Genomic DNA, 22,563 nt, shown 5'->3' with positions numbered 1-22,563 from the left:
TCATCTGCTTTTGTGTGAAGATGGATGAGCTTACACAAGATGCTGAGGAAGAAAAGGAATGGTGGTCATGGCCCTGGAAATAGCCTCTTAATATGAATAATTAACAGAAGATGTTCAATAATAGCAACTGCTGCACTAGATATATTGAAATGTGTTGCAAATTAAAAAGAAATGCTGCCCTATGTATTGTCATAGGGGTGTGCATTGGCACTGCCCTCACAATTCGATTCGATTACAATTCACCAGGTAACGATTCAATTCGATTCTATGATGCATTGCAATGCATCAAAATTCTACTGCACACAACAAGGCAAATTTTTCATCAGTCATGAGGCAATACAAGCAGTCAGATATTGAACAACAGATTTTATTGGCTGCTATGTGTGTATTATCACTCTCCTGTATCTTTGACATAAATGTCATTAAAAAAAATAAAATTGAATGGTACAGGGTATTGGATATGGCATTTTCAAAACTGAAAACTGAAAAAGAAAACATAAATCACTGCTTTCAGTGCTTTGAATGAGAAATATTTATCTTCTCTCTGCTTTAGAACCATTTGAAATTAAATAGAGCAATAATAACAGCCAACTTTTTCCAGCAGTGAACATAAGTGTTTTTTTAAACTAACTTAAGTTGCTTGATTTTAGTGTGACAGGTTTTACACACCGCGTAAGGCCGGCGACACACTGGCTGCGTGGCGTGAGCGTCTCAGCTGCGTGGCGTGTCCGTTTTTTTTCGGCTCCCATGTTAACAGGTTAGAGCTTGCACACTGCCTGCGTGACACGCGCGTCTCAGGCGCGGCTCGAGCCGCGCGGAAAACGCGTGCATGCTAGAAATAGAACTGACGCCTATTTTTCACGCGACACGCAAGCGTGTTGGAAGCGTTTCCCGGCAAAATAGAACAGGAAAAGACGTTTATATGTAATTTTGACAAGAATACTTATTAATAAATGTTATTTTGATGTTTGAAAGTCCCGGAAGTAATTGAAACTTAACAACTTTATTGTCCAGCTCAAGGCCAGAAAATAAACAGTGACATAATCGATTATGGCACTTTAACGCATCGATGCTGAATCGTGCATGCCCCGCATTGCGATGCATCGCCGAATCGATTATTGTTGACACCATTATATTGTCACCTGTCTGATGTTAAGTGTCAGCATCAAAGCATCCAGACAAGAGACAATTCGCCCGTTCTCTTACTTGTATTTTTGAGAACAACAATTACCCTCTTCCTGAAGACTTGAAATCAATGTGTCTAGTCTTTTCTATTTGTTCACAGTTAGAAATGCTTACCATATACAAGGTTGATTGATAAAAAACGCTTTGTATTTAGCAGAGGCATTATGCTTATTATGATGTTGTATCAACATCATGTCCAGCTGTGCTTATCCCAGTGGCTGATGGGAACAGCAGGATGACATAATTCCCATTTGGGTGTGAACGGTAATGAGACGGCCAGCAGTGATTCTTTAATATTATTAATAACTGCAGTCAAGGAGCAAATGTGTAATCTAATATCATCATGACTGCAATGGCCATGGATCAGCATATATCACTAGATCAATATTAGGTGGTTTGGCATTTAGATTGTTTTGTAGGGAACACTGGTTTACAGGTGTTCAGACTAGCTCTGTTTCAAAACCTATTGAACCATCTATAGCTAGTTAGGCAGCTAACTTCTAAGACAGCACTGTAACCTGACAGAAACCTCAGAGGTGACTGAATTGAAACAGTCTACACTGCAGGAATGGTCACTTATGTAGACACAAATAACGCTCTCATGTAAAGTACACGGGTTTTTCCAATAGAGTCTGGTGTTAGCATGTGGCTAAGCTAACGGCAATACTCTAAACATTACATTACATATACAAATACACACAAATAATGCATGAAAATGGGTTTTTCTTTGAAAAGCTATTTTTATCAACACATTGCAGTATTGAATCAAATGGATAGGGTACAACGGAGTTAAAGGCGCAACGGGGTAAAAGGCACCTTTGAATTTATTTTCCTCTAAACCACTAGATGGCACAAAAACTTGCCGCAGCACTTTCCAAAACATCCGCTTTTCTCACGATGCACGTGGAAATTTGGCTGATCCTTGACACGATCAGCAGTGCAGTGTATTCTGTGCTAATCTAATCTAATATTTCGATCGCTAAAATGAATGAATGAATATATTTTGAGACAAAGATCTTATTAATAGTTTTAAACACGTTTGTTAATTAATGCAAAAAAAAAATTAAATACCGGAAGAATATGTAAAAGTATGATATTTGGGACAAAACGCCCCTGCTGTCAGGGCAAAAGGCACAATAATTAACATTATTTCCAAATTAACTTTTCCTTTTGTTGACATGACATGTTAGATTCAGATGGTAAATATCACATATTACGTTGGGTGTACACCTTCGAGATAATTACCATATTTATAATGAAACCAACACATTTAAAATATGATATTAATCATATCATATAATAAAATATAATGTATTGTTACTACTGTAAATCTATATAACATTTTTATGGGATCTCCTTCAGTGCTTTCAGAATCTTTACTTTTTAAAATATTTTTTTTTCTGTATTTTTAAAATATATTTTATATTAACATTATAATGACAGTATATTTATTGAACAAAAATTTATACTTTTATAAAAAATAAAGAGAAAATAGTAAACTTTGCTAAAGTGGTTGTTTTGAAAAAGTGTTAACTTTATTTTAGCTAAAGTATTTGTATCATTACTTTGTGCCTTTTCCCCCATGCTGGTGAGACTTTTACCCTGCGAGTGGGGGGTGGGGGGTGGGGGGGGTAAAAGGCCCACATTGCCACCTCATACATTTATCAGATTTTTTAAACAAAATAAACTACTTTTTTTTTTTTTTTTTTTTTTTTTTTTTTTTACTGAGCGCATTTTAGTGCAATGTATATTGCCATAGAATTTGAATCTTAGAAGAGCATAATTTTGCAGCTCACTGGGGTTTTGAGCAAAGATACGTCACAGTGGTTTAAAAAATAAAATAAAAAATATGCCATTTGCCAGAAAGAAGAATCATACTGTACTGTTGATTGTTTTGTTTCTGGACAAAACAGGCTGGGACAAAAATGAAAAAATAATGAAAAGACAGGCATTCTGTCCTTCCTTGCAAATTATAGAGCACAATATCAGCTATATCAGAAACACCTGTTTGTTTTTCCACTCCAACATTTTCCATTTTAGAAAGTATGATCGCTGACCCATTATCTCAGTTGTTTATTATATCAGCTCATGCTATAAAAATGTTTTATTGTGCACTATCTGGGCCCGAACAGAACCATTAAAACAATGAAACAGGTCATAGTGTAAATTACAGTGCGGTAGATAAGGCCAGACTATAACTTTTTTCCACAACACATCCATCCAATGATCTGCTGGGAATTATGTGGGATTTCCTTACGTATGTATTTCCCCTAATTGGAAAAACAAAAGAATATCAGGTCTCTATTAATAAAGATGCAAAAAACGCATTTAGGGTGTGTGCTACATTAGTTTCTACATTTCTGGCAAACATTACTGCCAATTTTCCCAAATTAAATGAACTTTATTGTATTAAACTAATGTTCACTATAAGAGAGCAACACATACTTGAACTGCAGTGATGACACACAACCTTGAGCTTGCATGTAATCGCTTCCGATTGATAAAACCAAATCCAGTTATATAACTTATTTATAAAAGGAAACCTATTGCAATAAAATAGTTCATTTAACAAGACATGGATCATGAATCAGAGATGCTCACTGAATGAAATATTTGCTCTTTCATATTTAGTAAAAAAATATATTGCAGCAATAAAGTCATTTCATTTCAACGGTTCATTTCAATATTTCATCCAAAATATTTAAAAAATAATAATAATCTCAAGATGTCCCATATATATCCTCCAGCATAACAATAAATCTCAATCCATATGGCAGTTTGAAAGATGAACGATGGGATGAAGAGTTTTGTGGCATAAAGGAAATTATTAATCTTCCTCCACAATCTTCACATCAATGACCATAATCCTCCCAGAAAAAAAAAAAAAGTCCTTCTACAAAAAACAAAAGAAACTCTATATGCAACAATTCTGTTCACATATTTGTATGTTTCGGTAAATTCTGTAAAAATGTAAATGCAACAACATTCAGAGATTTAGACTGGTGTCTGTTTGAGCAACTTAAACTGACTTCATACTGGCACCTATCCCATTCTATCTTATTTCTACAACTCTTTACCTGATGATTTTACGAGAGCAAACCTTCTCATCCTGTGCTTTTTTTTTTTTTTTCATTTGTCTGCTGGAAAGAATTATCTACATGTTGTAGTCTCTCAGTCGGATTAACTCATTCCAATGCACAGTAAACATAAGCGATTCAGAAAAGCGGAGCCGCGGAAATTGTAGGATAAGGATTACATGCAAAGTGAACTTATTGGCGAGTAGAGCTCCGAGTATATTTGGAACGAGCCTTTTACGAACACTTCTAACACATAATGTGTCTAACTCCATCAACAACATTCATAACAGAGATTGGACACACTCACTATGTAAAATGATCAATAATGAATGAGATCTCACTGCTGTTAGAGACACAAGCTTAGTGGCTTCAATCTTTCTCATCATCTGTAATAAGACTAGCAACACAATAATATCAATAACCCATAAACGCTGGTTTCCGCCACGGAATTGCAATTATATCATGCAAATGTGACTTATAAAACGCAAATGTGACTTTATATAACACAATTCTGGCTTTACAACATGCAAATGTAACTTTATATCACGCAATTCTGACTTTATAACACGCAAATGTGACTTTATATCATGCAATTCTGACTTTAAAACTTGCAATTGTGAGTTTATATCATTCGATTCTGAGAAATAATCAGAATTGTGAGTTAAAAAGTCACAATTACCTTTTTTTATTCAGTGGCGGAAACAAGATTCCACAATAACCAGCGTAGGGGAAACGTTTTTTTTTTATTATCATGTTTAATAAATTATCAGATAACATTTAGCAATAGTTTGCAAACTGAACCTAACAGATCTTTAAGTGAAAGTGAACAATGTAATGTTTTCAAAAACACCAGTAATGTAATATAATGCTACCATGCAAGATGAGTAATACATAATCTGGTCTAATTTGATGAAGCACTATTTGAAACTTCAGGCTGTAACAATTACAAGTGATCAAGCAATTGATCGGAAGCTGTAAGCAAACAAGATTAAGTGGGACCCAAGTCAGTTTAACTTGTCAAATGACTCGTTCCAAAATTGTACATTTCATAAGCACTCATAAAGATTCAATCCCCCGTTTTCACAGACAAGGTTTAAACCTATTCCCAGACTAAAATTCATGTTTGAGCCATTTTAAATGAAGTAACTTGCACTGACATATCTTAAAATATGTCAGTGTCATTGTTTTGTCTCAAGATTCACCAGTAATGTTTTTTTTTATAAGGCACATTTATTAAAGCTACTTAAATGTCACAATTGAACTAAGGCCTAATCCTGGCTTAATTTTAGTCTTGTCTGTGAAACCAGGCCGATGGGTTTCAATATAGTGTAGAACCCATAGTCATTGACTAAATTTTACAGAACTCTTTATGCCAAAATATACTTTCATGTTTAACAGGTTATTCCAAATTTGTCTAGATGAATGTGTTTACGAGTTGTTTAATTCATAAAATCTAATAAAAAAAAAAGAATTTATTAAAACAAAGTTAATTAATCACAACTTAAAATGATCACATGATGAGAATCCCGAAATTTCAATAGCAGCGCCTGACAGAACCTGTTAAGCATCTATTATAGAACCGTTTCTTCTAAAAGTACGATATCAGTGCAGACTACACTACATCAATCTTACCAAAAAAAGACGACAAATGAAAACAATTAAATGGACAGTTCACAAACATTTAAGACTATCTACTAATCAGTTTGTGCAAATGGCCCCAGATGTGCTCTATTCTAAGCCTGGCCACGTTCATTTTCTCGTATTTGAGGCGTGGTTTACGAATGCCCAGAGCCGTTTATTGGGCGCTACGAATGTCTCTCAAATGCGCCTGTACGTAGCTCATAGCCAATCGTTTCAATCATACCAGATGACGTATGTAGAGCGACAGAAATTCGACGAGGAAGAAGACGAAATAAACTTGCGTTCTAAACTACTTAGAACACTATCTAAGGCTGCATCGAAAGGTAACTTCACGTCTGCTGCCATGTTGGATCCATAGATATAAACAAACTGCTTCGGTGTGTCGCATAGACGTCGTCATCGTCTTGCTGCTCCCTCCCCGTTCTGTGATTGGTTCCCTTTTTGAGGGGAAAATCTGGTCCATGGTATCCAGGCTGCCTAGCAGAAACCCAGGCTACCCTATTCTAAGCCTTCTGAAGCAAATAGCTTTACATATCTGTAACAACAGAAATAGCTGTACAGAAAAGACCAAAAGGTAAGCAATTATTCACTCACAATTTTGTCTTCTAACTTGACAGCCCCTGCACTCTTAAAAAAAATAAAGGTACCAAAGCAGAGGGTTGCAGTTCTGCCACAGAAGAACCATTTTGGTTTCCCCAAAGAACATTTCAGTGAACATTTTTTTTTTCTTTGCGTGAAGAACATTTTAATACTCTGAATAACCGTTTTCCACTATAAAGAACCTTTTGTGCAATGGAAAGGCTCTATGGACGTTTAAGGTCCTGTCTGAAACCACAGACGCCAATAAAGAACCTGTAAATGAATTAACAAATAGTCATCTTGACACCTAATCTCATTACTTTGGCTAAAGGTACAAATGGAAACCAAGCAAAAGCAAAAATCCTCATTTTGCTCACAAGAAACTTGCATTATTCTTTTGTCATCCTTCCTTCTGTACCTTAAAGTTATTACCTGAGTATCTTCTGAAATTTACACACAGATGCATCCCTTTGCCCCTCATTCATCAAACTGTCAGCATATGATTGTTATGAATGAACTACACACAAAGTCCAAGGAACATCAATGAGTATTGGGGTAGTCTATGAAATCTAACAATAAATAATTGGTATTATCAGCAATTAAAGGGTTAGTTCACCCAAAAATGAAAATTCTGTCAGTAATTACTCACCCTCATGTTGTTCCAACCCCGTAAGACTTTCGTTCATCTTCAGAACATAAATTAAGATATTTTTGATGAAATCTGAGAGCTGGATCACTCCTCCTGCAGGCTTATGGACACCTTAACTTGCTGGCCCAGAAAATGTATTATGTATGTATGTACAAACAAACAAAAATAACGACTTTATTCCACTTTTCATTTCCTTCTCTCTGGACCTCGAGTCTTTTTACGTAGTGTTTAAGCGTAGCGCGTCTGTGTTGCACGTCACCACGTAGGCTCACTATTGGGCGACTCTGGTCATGTGTGATACGTGGTGACGTGATAAGTCGTTATTTTTGTTTGTTTTTGCGCACAAAAAGTATTCTCGTCGCTTTATAAACTTAAGATTGAGCCACTGGAGTCACTTGGACTATACTAACAATGTCTTTAATACATTTTCTGGGCCAGCAAGTTAAGGTGTCCATAAGCCTGCAGGAGGAGTGATCCAGCTCTCAGATTTCATCAAAAATATCTTAATTTGTGTTCCGAAGATGAACGAAAGTCTTACGGGGTTGGAACAACATGAGGGTGAGTAATTACTGACAGAATTTTCATTTTTAGGTGAACTAACCCTTTAAGGTGCATGTGACCATCATGAGAACAACAGTTAAGGCTTTACCACTGTAACTGCATTTTGTTGTATTTATACTATATGCACAAAGTCATTTCATTCTGAAAACATCAGTAGATATGCACTGAATCAACTACTGTACATCCAGCTTTAACAAAACAAAAATCAGCTTCCCTCATTGCAAATGCAGCATGTTTGTTGTTGCTCTAAGGTGATTATTTATTTAGAAATGAAAAGATTATGATATTGATCCAGGACACGACATTAGTGGGAATACAGTATTTATAATTTATGTCTGTTTCTAAGCACTTCATGAGCCTCAGAAGTGTTTTATTGTCTCATATAGTTTCTGTGTTGATATAATTAATCCTTCATAAAGGCAGTTCATACAAAAGGTCTCGTAAAAAACAAAAGAGCCAAAATCACATCATGCTGTTGTCTGATTGTTCCATAGCCTTTATGAGTTTAAGGGCGTCTATTTGCCTTATTTACTATTTTCTGCAAATGCCCAGTCCTCAGAAATCTGGCATTATAAAAAAAGTCTTGGACTTCATAAACAAATAAAATCAGTCAGGCACAGGAAGGTTTTCATTGACTATGGAGACATTAGTGTTGGCTTTATGTTTCACATAAGCACCTGGAAATCTCTGCCTACACATTTCTATAAAATCTGTATTCTTTTCTCATCAAAATAATACTTTCTATTTTCTTAACTAGTGGGAAATGCATTTTGATCATCAGTTATGGCAGCGCTGAAAACATTTATTTGTAATTGTTGGATTACATTTCTATTCCACTGGTGTTTTTTTTCTCCCCAAAGGAGTTTCAGTATCCCTATCGACGGCTTCTATACCTGTCTATACTCTTTATAGACTAGCCCACATTTATTCCTTTGTGTCTTTTTAGTTGTCTGTGGGAGAGAATGCGCATACTTATTTGCAGCCGTGTGGGAGTCTGTGGGTGTGTGATTGAGAGAGGATTTCTAACTGTGTTCTCACAGAGGAAAGAGTTGATATAAGCTACAAACATGCACTCTATCAACTACATTCACATTGTGAGAGAACTAGGCCTACATAACATATGTAGATTAAAAGTCATCTCATTTCTGTTTGAACAGGCGTAATATTCAAAGCGATACACGACTGCTGATACTTCACAAATCTTTTTTCTGGTTATACATGCCTGAGTGTCTAAAAAGTATTTAAAAGTCTAACACGTGTTTAGTACCACTGGTTTTCCACAAGCTGGTTTTGACACTGTAAGCTAACTAGAGATATCATAATTTTGATAAATCAAAGTTCACAGCAGCTAACAGGCAAAGAAACAAAACTAAAGACACCATTACACTCTTAAAATAACGGGGATGGAGGGTTTGTACAATGGACAGGTTCTATAGATGTTAAATGTTCTTCATGGAACCATACATGCCAATAGTGCCAATAAAGAACCTTTATCTTTAAGAGTGTACATGAATCTTTGGCAACTGCAACATGAAATCAATAATAATTATATTAACTCATCAGCAGTTTAGCAGAGTTAGTCTTTAGGTGGTTGATTGAAATCTGATTTTGGTGCTTCCGAGGATTCACGATAAAACGTTTAGGCTAAATTACAAGTTCATAATTAAATCAATTGCTTCTGAAAAGACTGGACACAATCTAAGGACATATGAACTTACCTTGACATCTCAAATGGTTTATCCCTTAAAAAGGAGTCAATATAGTCTTTACTTACGTCATAGCCACAAAGCATGTTTTTCTACCAAGAGCTCAAGGTTTAGCTGAGCTGCACAATCTGTCTGCAAAACCATCTTGATTTTTTGTACACAACATTTAAATCGATATGGGGAGACCTGTGCCAGCTAAACAACAGCCATATTTATTTGCTAAAAGTGAATTTGGTCAACGTTTGGACTACCAATGACTTAAAACAACTAGAATAACAGACAAAATCTCACTTGGATTTCAAGAGATTCAACTTTTACACAAGACTGTTCATGTAGAGGGTTTCCATTTTAGTCAGAAAAATTTGACATGAGATAAATACTATGGCAGCAGGTGAGATCTACACTATAGTGTTTACATAAATTATGTCTGAAAAACGGGGGGAAATTATGAATGCAACTGCAAATTTGTGCCTGTGAGAGATTTATCAGCAGTTGAAAGTGTTAACCGAAAGATGAGCTTGGATAATTCCCATATTAGGCATCACTTGTGATAGGCTACTTCTGACACTTGTCTTGCATACATTATTTTTATTTTTTTTCTGTGCAAAGGTTCCAGTCTGCACCTGTTGAATAGGGAGCCTATAAAGCTCTAACTGACATCACTTTATGACATCAGTGGCCACCTATTTTACATATTTTTTTATGATACCAGCAGACCACTGCATTATATGAACAGAAGGTGAACATTTCTGGTTTCATCCACATTTCTTTGCCAGAAGGACCTCATGTGAAATCCAATATTACCTCTCACATGCTACTAAAGACATTATAGATTTTATAGGAGTTCTCTGGAAGTGATGGTCTCATTCATTTAATGCATAGGCTATAACATCATGGTCACGTTTCTGCGCTGCTCGAATCCTATTCAAAAGAGGACTTGGGGTGTCCAATGCAACAGGTTTTCACATGGTACATGATTTATTAAAGACATTTGTAATTATATTTGAGATATTTGCTACATATTGTCGACATTGTGATTATTATTTACAATATGAGCAGAAATAATCTAATAGCTATATCTTCAAGTTTAACATTGCGTCAGTGATAATTCCATCGGATATTTACTCAAAATACAAAAAAGCATTAAGGGTAACTTATTCCCTTTCATTTCCAGTATTCTCTACTTTTTTATTATTATTATTATATTTAATGTGAAAATTGTTCAATTACTTTAGCGGTTACGGTTTTTAAAAGGTATTTCAGTCTGTCATTTTAGGGCGCGATTTGTGGAGGTTCCTCACGCGCAAACAAAAACGTATATTGGACACTCGGTTAGCTAAGCGTCAACATCTAAAAGACCTTTACACAACACAATATAGTTTATGAGATTGGGCGATATCAATATATATATATTATAAAGTGATTATGTAGTGTATTGTATACTGATACAGATCCTAACTGAAAGATCTAAAGCAGCGTAATGTTGCTATGGTTACCTCATCAGGAACGCGACTTCTATTCACTCCGACTAACTTGTAATTAAACTTTTGTCTTTAAAGAAACGTTGAAAATGCAGATGTAACGAATATATAAGACAACCCTCATAATTCGTACTGATATGTTGAAGAAACTCACCAGCTTGTCAAGTGTGTCTTTGCCAACAGTGGACACCTTAGGCGCAGGGACTCGTTCACATGTGCATCCTTCCAGAAGATAAATCCCTGATGGTCGAGCGCTCTGGTCGGTGTCGAAGTAAAACAAAACATTCTGATAAAGTGCAAAAAACTTCTCGTGCCATTTGCTGTTTTCTGTGGTCTTCTTGCTGAGAAAGCCTCGCTTGGTGCCCTCTTTACGCGCGATAACGGAGAGATACAGAGCGTGTCCCTCATTGTACCGAACACTCTTCTGCATTTTCCGTCTTGGTTTAATGTGTGTTCACTTGTTTGTCACCATATCCCATGTGATTTTAACTTTCCAACAAGGATGTTTGGAGAAATGCGCACGGGAAAGTTGCCGAGCTGAAGCGCGCACTGCTCATACGCGACTCATCCAAACGAGTTCGGAGCCCAATCCATATTGGCCTGAAGAAAAGTTTGAACCCCGACGAACAACACTGTCAGTCAACGAGTAAAGCTCATGTAGTACAGCAAAATAAGCAGTAGTAGTGGACAGACTGTGAGAGAGGAATCACTGTTGAGCTCAGATGTAATCGGCTTTGGCATCCTCTTAAAGAGACAGCGCTCCTCTCTCTCGCTCTCTCTCTGAGATTCACTTTCCCTTGAGGCTGAGCGCAGGTTTTAATGAGTGGGCGGATCGAAAGCGCGGGCAGAACGACTCGAAGATATTAATTAGGGGGCGGGCATTGCAGATATTTTAATGATGGGGCGGGGCGGGGCGACGCGCAGGCACCTGACATGGGCAATTAGGCGCTTTAATGGTAGGTCAAGTTGCAGTAAAAGAAAAACTACAATTCACATTTAGTCCATGGCAACATGTCATATTTCAGTCTTACAAATTAATTATTGAGGTACTAACACAATACTGTTTTTCAAGATGTACCTTTTGGAAAAAGGCTTTTTGATGAAGAAAACACTTTTATTATAAAATTATTATAAACCATACCAAAAGTCCATGCAAATACATGCTGTTTATCGCTCTATTGCATAAAAATTGCCATGCAAAAAAGTGAAAGGGTGAGGTCACATTAGCAAAAAAGGTCCACCGTTAATTACAAGTGAAGCGATATGAAGCACAGCTCACACAAAGAGGACCATCTTGAACATGATATGAAATCTTTGATATTCTCAATCGTGTGGATTCCTATTGAATGACTGGATTTTGCCAGCCAGAATTCGCTGAACAATGGTACCACCGTGTTTACACTGGATGCACCCGTTGCAAATCCATTTGTCATTCATGTCAGAAGTAGCGCAAGCGCTTGGGAGTACGGCAGAAATAAAATGGGGAATCAGTTTACTTTGGTGACTTTGTGGTGTCACGCTGCAGCAGGCCGCATCCAGTGTAGACAGCATTACTGATTATAATGGGTTCCATTTGCTTTTGTCGCATTGCGTTGCTAGCGTCTGGTGTAGACCCGGTGCAAATGTGATCGCACGTTAAAGTCGGCATGAAATGGAAGTTGCAATAGTCTTCCCTGCTGTGACGTATATTCGAGTGATATGACTTCCTCAACAAGGAGCTTTCAAGAAGGGTTTTGATTTTGTCATTCAGAAACTGATTGGCTTGTTCGATTGTTGTGATTTGCTATAGACCTTATTCATAGCAGCGGCATGCAGGGGTTGAAGATGTTTTAGGTTGGGGTTTGGGGTTTGGGGTTTGGGGGGGGGGGGGGCTTCGTCAACACTTTTTATTAAGCAACAATATCAAGTCTATAAAACACGTCAAAACTCCATGAATCACAACAAGCGTATCAGTGAGAACACTCGTTTAAACAGCACACACACACCTGGACATTTAACTGCACATCAAAAGACATTATTGATACTGCTTTTATTTGTAATGCAACGGACTGGTCTACAGGACATAAATTAAGCCTTTAAATGAAAGGGTTATTGGGCTGTTTACGGAGTTATATACAATAAAAAAGCCTGGACAGCGACAGGAAATAGAAATGAACACAAAAAACCTGCCTAGTGCCTACCTTACACAACACTGACAGTGGACTTACCCTCAGGAGCAGAGCGGCTGTGCTCAGGCTGTTTCTACGCGTATGTTTTAAAAAACATAATTTAACATATACATAACACATTAAATAGCCCACTTAAAGTGTTTATTACAAATAAATGACTAAATGCTAAAAATGAATAAATGTAAATGAACAAAAATTTGCATTGCATTTACAATCCTGTGAAAACAGGGGGTGCTGCTGCAAATCAAATATTTTATAATACTGCAATATTATAAAAAAAACAAAACAAGAATTGTACATTTTGATTTCATAGTGTCTTTAAACAAATACTTACAATAGGGCTTCTGGTTCTCAATCTTTGTCCTGGAGGATCCCAGCACAGCACATTTTGAATGTGTCCCTTGTCACACATGAATTATCAAGTTGAAAAGTTTCGCTCTTCATCCCATTCACTTCATAAGTACAGGAATTTGGACGAAGCTCTGAACTGGTCAGATAAGGGTCAGTGCAGGGGTACTTCAGGACCAGGACAGAAAAACACCAATTTACATGGATGCTTCCAGTGCAGATGCAAGTGACATCAGTATCTATCAACTTCAATTACATCTAAGAATTCAACACTCATTTTCCTTTCCTTTATTTGCCTTTTTTCACCTTTTTGGATGCTAAAGTGACATATAATGGGTTAAGATGGTTGTGATAACCAATATACTGTATTTTTGCCATAAAGACAGAAACTAATCCAAATCTATGTTAAAATGCAATTAAATCAGTTTACTTTATAAAGTGCGGCATATCTAAAATACTTAATTTGAAATGACATTTAAAATAACATTATTAAACCAAACCTGGGGACTTCAAAGCAATGCAAATGTGAGTAAGGGAAGAAGACGCAAGAGGGTTTTATGTTCTCTGACTGCTTCAGCTTTCATGAAGACTGATTATCATTCACCTCAGACGTTCATTCACCAGTTCAGATGTATCATTCACCTTTGGAGGACAATGAGATTACAGAGGAAACTTGTTCACCCATATATGAAAATTCTGTCATCAATTACTTACCCTTGTCATTTCAAATCTTTCCAACTTTTCAAACATGCTTCAAAATATCTCATGTTCCGAAAAAGAAAGTAAGTCGTAAATAATGACAGGATTTTCATTTTTGGGTGAAACTATCCCTTTAAAGAGAACAAGCACCACAATTTCCACAATTTGATGTCCAGTTTAATCAATGTAAATACCACATTACACTAACAATCTTAGAAATATGTGTCTTTTTTCTTTTTCATTCGGTCACAAATATATTGAGAAATCTTCTGGTCAAAGCACCTGGATATGAGTGTCTATATAAAGACAACATGTTTGAAGTTGTAAGATCTACTGTTTTAAGGTAAAACCGGTGATGAAATACATGGTGTTTTTAAATACATGATATTCAGTGTTTGTTTTTTGCAACCATTATCCTATGGGAAAAACCTATCATGCTAATATTAGGGACTGCACTTTTTCCAATTCAGCAATGTTTCCTTGTTGTTGATACTCCAGGCATCAGATAACAGTCTCACCATATTCCTATGTTTGTAAAAAGAGAAGGGCATAATATCATGTTACATCACACCATTACAAAAAGGTATAAACAGCATCTTCACTGAGTCAATACTTCAGGAAATATTTTTAATAATGTAGCCAAATCAATCAAGACATTTCTGTTTAAATTTAAATGCATTATAGATAACGGATTTTAAATATTACCATTATAAATCAAAGGGAGACATTAATCCATTAAATTTATTTCAAGTGTTAATAGAAAATACATGCAACTGGATAAACTGGTTTACTGGTATGTGAAAATCTATGCAAAGCAGCTGACTTTAATAACAGGGCATGTACTTTTTAATACTGACTTCCATTTCTATGATCAAATGCATCATATGAATACGTGTCTACTACTTTTGCAGATTGAAACTTAATCCTTATAACACTTTGTAACCTCTTCAGATTTTCAGATCAGTTCTCTCCCTGAATAGTCTAAATATTTGTTCTAAAGGAAGCTCCTCCACAATCCAAATCTACTACAGTGTTCTTTTTCCATTGTGTAACCAATCAGCCCACGTACCTCCGGCTGTTCACGAGAGCCTCCAACTCTTTGGACTTGAATGCAGCGGTCCTGAGGATGGACTCTGGGATTTCAGCCAGACGTGCTACATTTAGCCCGTAGCTCCTGGCGGCTGCGCCTTCAATCAGCTGATAGAGAAATGTGATGAACTCTGGGTGCATCTCCTCCTCTGGAAATGAGAGCAACAGAATTATTAAACACTTCGGAAGCACTCAGTGTAATATCAGAGAAATTATCAGAGGATACACTGGGAAAGATCAAAGTTTTGAAAAAATTAGTTGTGAAACAAGATCCATTATAATCCTCATTAATGATGCTTAAAGGAATGGTTCACTTAAAAATGAAACATTCTGTCATCATTTACTCACCCTCACCCTGTAATACTTTAGTGGAGTACACAAAAAAATTTATTAACTGATCAAATACAGTATAAAGTATATGATTACATGACCTTTGGCAAAAAGTGTAAAACCTACATGATGGCATAAATGAGAAAATAGATTTTGTCTGAGAAAAGGTATTTCAAAGAACAAGGGCAGAAAGTGAGTTTTGCCTGATAACTTTTTCTTCAGTGCTTAGACAGAAACCGCAGATTTTTTATTAACCTTATTTGTGAATATGGTTTGCAAATATTATTAAGCATTTCTCCCAATATTTCTCAGCAAGTCTGTCACAAACTCAATCACCTTTGAAGTATTGCACAGATTATTAAGTGCAAGAAAAAAAAAAAGAGAAAGCCTGAAGAATTTGAAGGAAGGAGGAGGAAAGAACCATGAATAAGTGAACCAAGCTGAGTTCAGATGATCTAAATCTGAACTCTGAACTCTGAATCTGGATAGGATTTGAAGATGAATTGCAATATGCTGGATGTGAAACTACACAGCACAGTACAATGAGAAATAGAAGAGGAAAGACTACTTATGCAATAGGATTACCGTCATACACACAAGCCAGTTGTTAAGTAACCACTACCTGGCTCTGGTAACAGTTACAAGGGCTTAATGCTCCAGAATTTTCTTTCCTGGAAAAGTGTAAAGTTCCCCTGTTGTCAATAATTTTATCTTTTAAAACTTGTCTTTGATCACCAAAATGACATATTTAAAAGTTTTTTTCCAGTGAAAAAAAAATGTCTTCATGGAGGAAGAGCAATTTGAATTTGCTCACTCCTTTTCATTCACTCCTTCAAGTGAACAGTATTAGTGGACTAACGTAGGGAATAGTGAATGAGGGTTTAGGGGGCAATTTCGGATTCAGACCCATTCGCCATCTCAGACAACTGCCTTCTAACAATCAGTATCCTTAGAAACGTCAGTGGAGAAAGGCATATAGTTCATCATAACATTGTAATATACATGATGTACATACTAGGGGTGTAACGGTACTCACGGTCATGAAAACAAGTTATGACAGTAACTGTGTAAATTACTATATTTCAAAAATGAATTGGAAAAGTTAATGCAAAACCTGCCTAATGTGCAATTTACATTATTATTTTTTGTTTGAGTGTTGATTATTGTATCTAAAAATAAATAGCAAGTGAATTTAATAGTTTGGGCTCTGTTGTTAATTGTAGCCTTTAACATTATAGTAATGTGCAAGAAAGGGCTCCCGATATATAGTTTACAGCATTAGCGGAGATAGATTATTTTATCCTTAAGAAAATGATAATGATTACTGAATTTATTTAAAGTGAGAGACACCATTTGTTCAATAAACCACGGTTTAATAAAAAAAAAAATGAAATTTTGTGTTTAGTTTACTCCCCACTGCTGTACTGAACTGTGACTTCAATACCGATATTCGTAACGAACCATCATGTTTGTGTACCGTTACACCTCTAATACATAATTCAGTCGCTATATTGCTAAATGTACCAGATTTTTCATATTAACAGACAAATATAATGGGATAATCTGGCTTCTCATGAGACTCCCACCTGCTTCAGAGCGGTCATAGTTAATGATATGCTAAAGCTCGCCTGCACGTTGATGTGATTGGTTACAACATATTTGTGATGTAGAGAACAATGGTGATTTCGGACCACGTTTTTGAGACTGTCTTTGGTTCACTGCAGTTTTTAAGGAGAAAATACTCAGCAATGGTTTTGACTGATGAATTTGCACATGGTTTGTCTTAAAAAAACACCACATAGACATATAAACAACATTAAAAGCTTGATTTTCACCACAGGGGGTCTTTAATTTATACCTCAGAACACCAGAATGCTTGACCCTGGTTGGTCAACATGTTTTAAGGTGCTCATCATTATTCCTTATTTGAATCATTATCAAAAACTTTATCTCGTTTTTCACAATCCCATCTGCTCAACACGACATACAAGCAAACATGATCTGTTGACCAGTCACTACCTGAAGTCAGCACAAATTATGCTACATGATACAGAAACCTCTCATGTTTCATATCTTAATATGTGTTTAAAAGATTAACCAAAGTATTAAGGGTTTGGAATAAGTTAATGATGATGGAAAATTATGGGTGAACTATCCCTTTAAGGCATTTACTTTAAATCAGGCTCTGCTCTGCCATGTCAGTAGATAACATGGACAGAAACCCGTCAAAAACTGTAAATAAATTAAAAGCGAGGCATGGAGCAGAGATGATTAAATTTAGCATTCAAATGTGAAAAAGTGACCTTTCTTATTCTTCAAGTTAAATGTAAGGCTTTACAGAAAATCATGAAGCACATGAGAAACACAGAAAATGATTTGGTATTGGTAAAGAGTTCAGTATTATATTATATTAATCATCATCATCATCATAATCACCATGTATTGGATAGAACTATTCCTGCAGACAGATCAAACAGACAATAGGTGGATTGACTAACAGAAGGTCTAAGAAAGTGTGCTGCACTCCTTGATCACTCAAGCAACATAAGGTCAATGCAAAGGTAACACAAATGAGTAAGTGATCCATGAAATCCTGGATGACTTAGCTGACATACAATAGCAGAGGAACTGGTTCAGAGGCTATCAAAACCAGCATATTCCAAGACAATGCACTCCTCACTCTCTAATACTGCTTAGTGTGCACTGATGAAATCAACTTCCCGAACCAGACACTAATGGCTTTCTCAGATCATATCAAGATGAAGTTAATAAACGTGCTTGGCTCATTATCAAGAAAGGCAAGATCCGTAATACTGATGGATTGCACAGAACAGCCATACATCAAGTTATATCAAGGATGCAGATGCCAAAATATAAAAGTACAAGCAGGGGAACAATCCTATAACTACAATATTATGGGTCCTGGAACAACAAAAAAAGAATTATTTGACCACTACCTGAACAAGGGCTTCATTCTCAAACATGTATTTACCATGGCTGTTGTTATTATACTACTACATAATCTTGTGACATTAGTGATTTGTGATTAGTTTTGCCCCTTTTCATATATTAGCAGAATTCTTAAAGACCCCCCTGTGATGAAAATCAAGTTTTTAGTGTTGTTTATATGTATATGTGATAAACCATGTGCAAATTCATAGGTCAACACCATTGCTGAGTATTTTCTCTTTAAAATTGCAGTGAACCAAAGACAGTCTCAAAAACTTGGTTTGAAATTGCTGGTGTTTCTGATGTCACAAACTACCTTGTAACCAATCAGGACAACGTGTGAACGTCAATGAGTGGATCTCTGAGCTGGTGTGAGTGAGTGGAGGCGGGGCTAATTTGCATATTCATAGAACCACATATACTAAATGAGGCAAGGGTGTAGAGTTACATTCAAGCTATTTTAAGGCATGAAGAAATTGGTTTTCAAGGAAAAAGCTTTTAAATACGTAATTTTGGTGATCCACCGGGGGACTTTAAGTCCTAATCGATGCTCTTAGTTTCCTTTTGGAAGGGTCCTGTTTATTTGCCTTATGCATAGTTTAATTTTAAATAGACTTTTACTGCATTTTGAGCATAATTAGCTGCAATTGCTGTTTGGTTACAACTATACTTTGCCAGATTAAAACACCCTTTTAAGCCATACATGAATATTAATTGGATATCATCAAAAAGTGATCAAAAGTGACTGTGATGACTTTTACAATGTAAACTAACAAAATATTTCACATAAATGCTTTCTATACATCAAAGAAGTAGCTCTTGAGCAGAAAATCAGCATATTAGAATGAAGGATCATGTGAAACTGAGTAATGACTGCTGAAAATTCAGCTTTGCAGCCAATCACAGGAAAAATAATTATTACAGGAACAAATTAATTCTTAAAATATATTAAATTAGACAACTGTTGTTTTAAATTGTAATATTTCACAATATTTATTAAGAGACTTTGAAGGAAAAAATTAATCTTCTTAAAAATGGTCTTAACAACCCCAAACTTTTGAACAGAAGTGTAAATATTACATAAGCTTATGTAATGCAAGTTGGCAGATATATGCATACACACCATCAGAAGTGCTCTCTGGCTCATTGAGCAGGAAAGCCATGTGGTAATTCCCCACATGCTGCGGGTACAAGTGCTCCAGCTCACATAACGGAGGATAGTGGGTCACAAACAACGTCAGACACTTCACCTGCAGAAACACAGAGAAGAAAAAGAATCTAACTCCACACATCTGAACATAATATAAAGATAAAGCCGTCAATTCTGCACCGCTAGTGTCACCAAACAGAATTGCAAAAGTAACTAGAAAAGGAAAGTTTGTCAGATAAACTATAATGTCGACTTGATGAATTCTTACCTGAAAGTTTAAAATCTACTAAGCAGTTGCTAAGGTGGTCTGTCAGATGGATGGCAGATAGATTGAAGTTAAAGGGATAGTTCACCCAAAAATTTAAATTAGCCAATGATTTACTCACCCTTAAGTCATCCTAGGTGTACATGACATCCTTCTTTCAGACAAATACAATCAGAGTTATATTAAAAAAATGTCCTGGCTCTTCCAAGCTTTATAATGGCAGTGAATGGCCGTTTCTGTTTTGAAGTCCATAAAAATGCATCTATCCATCATAAAAATGGACATTTTTCTTACACTAACGCATCGCTTCACTTCAGAAGGCCTTTATTAACCCCCCAGAGCAGTGTGGAGCACTTTTATGATGGATGGATACATTTTTATGGACTTCAAAACAGAAACAGCCATTCACTGCCATTATAAAGCTTGGAAGAGCCAGAACATTTTTTTATATATATCTCCGATTGTATTCATCTGAAAGAAGAATGTCATACACAACTAGGATGACTTGTAGGTGAGTAAAAAAATAAGAACACTGACTGTGCGAAGTTTGGTGATTTTAGCTTGAAAGCTAGTCAGAAAGGACAATTTCTACGAACAACTAAAGACAATCCATTAGGAATAACAATATAGATTTGGTTACTCAGCATCCTGCCTGTGTGAAAGAGCGAGACATCCTTGAGCCAGACGCACAAACCACGCAAACAGCAACCACCCCCTCACTCGCCACTTACGAACATTATCAGCAGCCCATTATCTGCATAGCGTTACCACCTCACACCAATGCGCACATCTCATTCCAGAGGGGGGGGACGTGTTCATTCCTCCATTTATTGATGTGTTTTTTTAGCAGGCTCATGTGAGGTATTGAGTTAGAGTGTGAATATGAGACACACAGAGGATACGCAGACAGGGCGCTGAAGCAGAACAAGAGACATGAGGCTGCTCTTGGCATTATCATTCAGTTTTGCTGACAGAAGTCTTAGTTTGGCAGGTCAGAAGATTACACATGGGTTGGCGTGAAGGACGTAAAAATGTGGCACAATCAAAGAAAATGCTGCTTCTGCACTGTATATGCCATAAATAAGATTTATGTCTTGTTTTTTTTCTGTGATGCAATCCTCGCAAGAAGTTCACATTTATTACAGGCCGTCTTCACTTTTACTGATGGAGGTGTTAGAGAATTTCAAGGCAAATCTGCTAACTTTACCATCCTTATCAAATACAACCAACATTACTTGTAAATACATATGATGAGAACATTACTGAAGCTTACAGTGTATCTTATTAGTCAGCAAGTTTTTAAACACCGGACAAAGAAAACAATTTTTTACTTGAAGGATAAAAAAGTGTTTCTGTTATATGACGAATGCTCAACCTAGTGATACTGTAGGTGAATAGGAGTGCATTGCTTCTACTCAAATTCTTGTTTGTGCCAAATATACATGTTCGGTGTGAAAAGGCCTTTAGTTTAAATTTATATTTACATTACAATTACAATAAATAGTGCAGTCACACAGTTCAATTATTATTAATGGTGCTCAAGAAACATTTCTTATTATCAGTGTTGAAAACAGTTGTGCTGCTTAATATTTTTTGAGGAAACAAATTTTTTTCAGGATTCTTTGATGATAAGACAGTTCAAAAGAAACAGCTTTTATTTGGAATCGAAATCTTTTGTAACATTATAAATGCCTTTACTCTCACTTTTGATCAATTTGATGCATCCTTGATGAATAAAAGTAGTAATTTATTTCGGGTGCATACTGACCCAAAACTTTTGAATGTTAATTTAAATATTTTAAACAATGTGTTGAGTACCTAGATTCAATACCATGAACCTTGTAAACTTTGGTAAATTCAGTTACTTGTTTTTCTGTCTGGGAACTTTTAAACATGACATTGTCTTCTGGCAGGTTGATAAAGACTTGTACCCCCTTACTCCTGGAAATGTAGTTAAGCCAGCCACTCATATCGTAATGTACAGATTGTAAATCATTAATTCGACTAAGTTTTCAATCAAGTAATTTATCTGTCTATGAAAGCGCACTGTGATACCAAACACATTTGATGTTTAAATGGGACCTATTATGCCCCTTTTTACAAGATGTGTCTGTTTCAGCTCAAAATACTCCACAGATCATTTCCTATCCCATGCCCAAAATGCCCCTTTTTGAGTGGAAGCAAAACACACCGTATTCATACATGTATCTTTAAATGCAAATGAGCTAATTTCCACTGTAGTAGTCGATGGAATTGACTCTCGCAATTGACATTTGCTCCATTTACTTAAAGTCAAAACAGGGCCGGCAATAAGAATATTTATTACACTCTGAATAGCGCAAAAAAGCTGCTTTAACAGGAGAGTTCAAGATACTAAATATAATATCTAGTCTAAATGCATATAATGTACACTTATTCCTGTTGGCAGTTTTGTTTTTAAATATTTGTTTAATGATGAACACAAATTAGGATATCATGGAAACCACAAAGTTGGCATGGAAGTATGTATAAAATTACAATGTAATTGGCTGTTATTTTATTGTAAAGTAAGCTACAAGTAGGATAAAACTATGTGACTGATATTGTTTCTGCGACAGCTCCAGCTCTCTGACACACGAGTCAGCAATTTCAGACACAGCAAAGGAGTCGACATAATAAATAAAGTTCTGCGTTTTACCCAAAATTG

At 36.1% G+C, this 22,563-nt stretch overlaps 2 protein-coding genes across 4 annotated transcripts in view; both read right to left on the bottom strand.

Moving 5' to 3' along the window:
* rasgrf2b (Ras protein-specific guanine nucleotide-releasing factor 2b) overlaps positions 1-14,124 on the bottom strand; it is a 73,600-nt gene extending 59,476 nt beyond the window's left edge. For 2 of the 3 annotated variants that reach the window (XM_081366864.1, XM_081366865.1), the window contains exon 1: positions 11,034-11,455. In XM_081366864.1, coding sequence (XP_081222990.1) covers positions 11,034-11,309 — 276 coding nt within the window. In that variant the 5' untranslated portion in view covers positions 11,310-11,455. Of the gene's footprint in view, positions 1-11,033; positions 11,456-13,086; positions 13,121-13,381 lie in introns of those variants that run through there. The other variant, XM_081366866.1, reaches the window with a different exon arrangement.
* Positions 14,125-14,249: 125 nt separating this feature from the next.
* Positions 14,250-22,563, bottom strand: part of msh3 (mutS homolog 3 (E. coli)) — a 69,066-nt gene continuing 60,752 nt past the window's right edge. Inside the window, exons 22-24 of the mRNA XM_081366867.1 lie at positions 19,586-19,712; positions 15,164-15,332; positions 14,250-14,619 (exon numbers count right to left, since the gene is read on the bottom strand). Coding sequence (XP_081222993.1) covers positions 14,538-14,619; positions 15,164-15,332; positions 19,586-19,712 — 378 coding nt within the window. The 3' untranslated portion in view covers positions 14,250-14,537. The remainder of the gene's footprint in view (positions 14,620-15,163; positions 15,333-19,585; positions 19,713-22,563) is intronic.

The sequence above is a fragment of the Scardinius erythrophthalmus genome (genome assembly GCF_964197995.2).
Source record: "Scardinius erythrophthalmus genome assembly, chromosome: 5".
Taxonomy (NCBI): Eukaryota; Metazoa; Chordata; class Actinopteri; order Cypriniformes; family Leuciscidae; genus Scardinius; species Scardinius erythrophthalmus.
The sequence above is the reverse complement of the archived record's forward strand: the minus strand, read 5'-3'. Positions and strand labels throughout refer to the sequence as shown.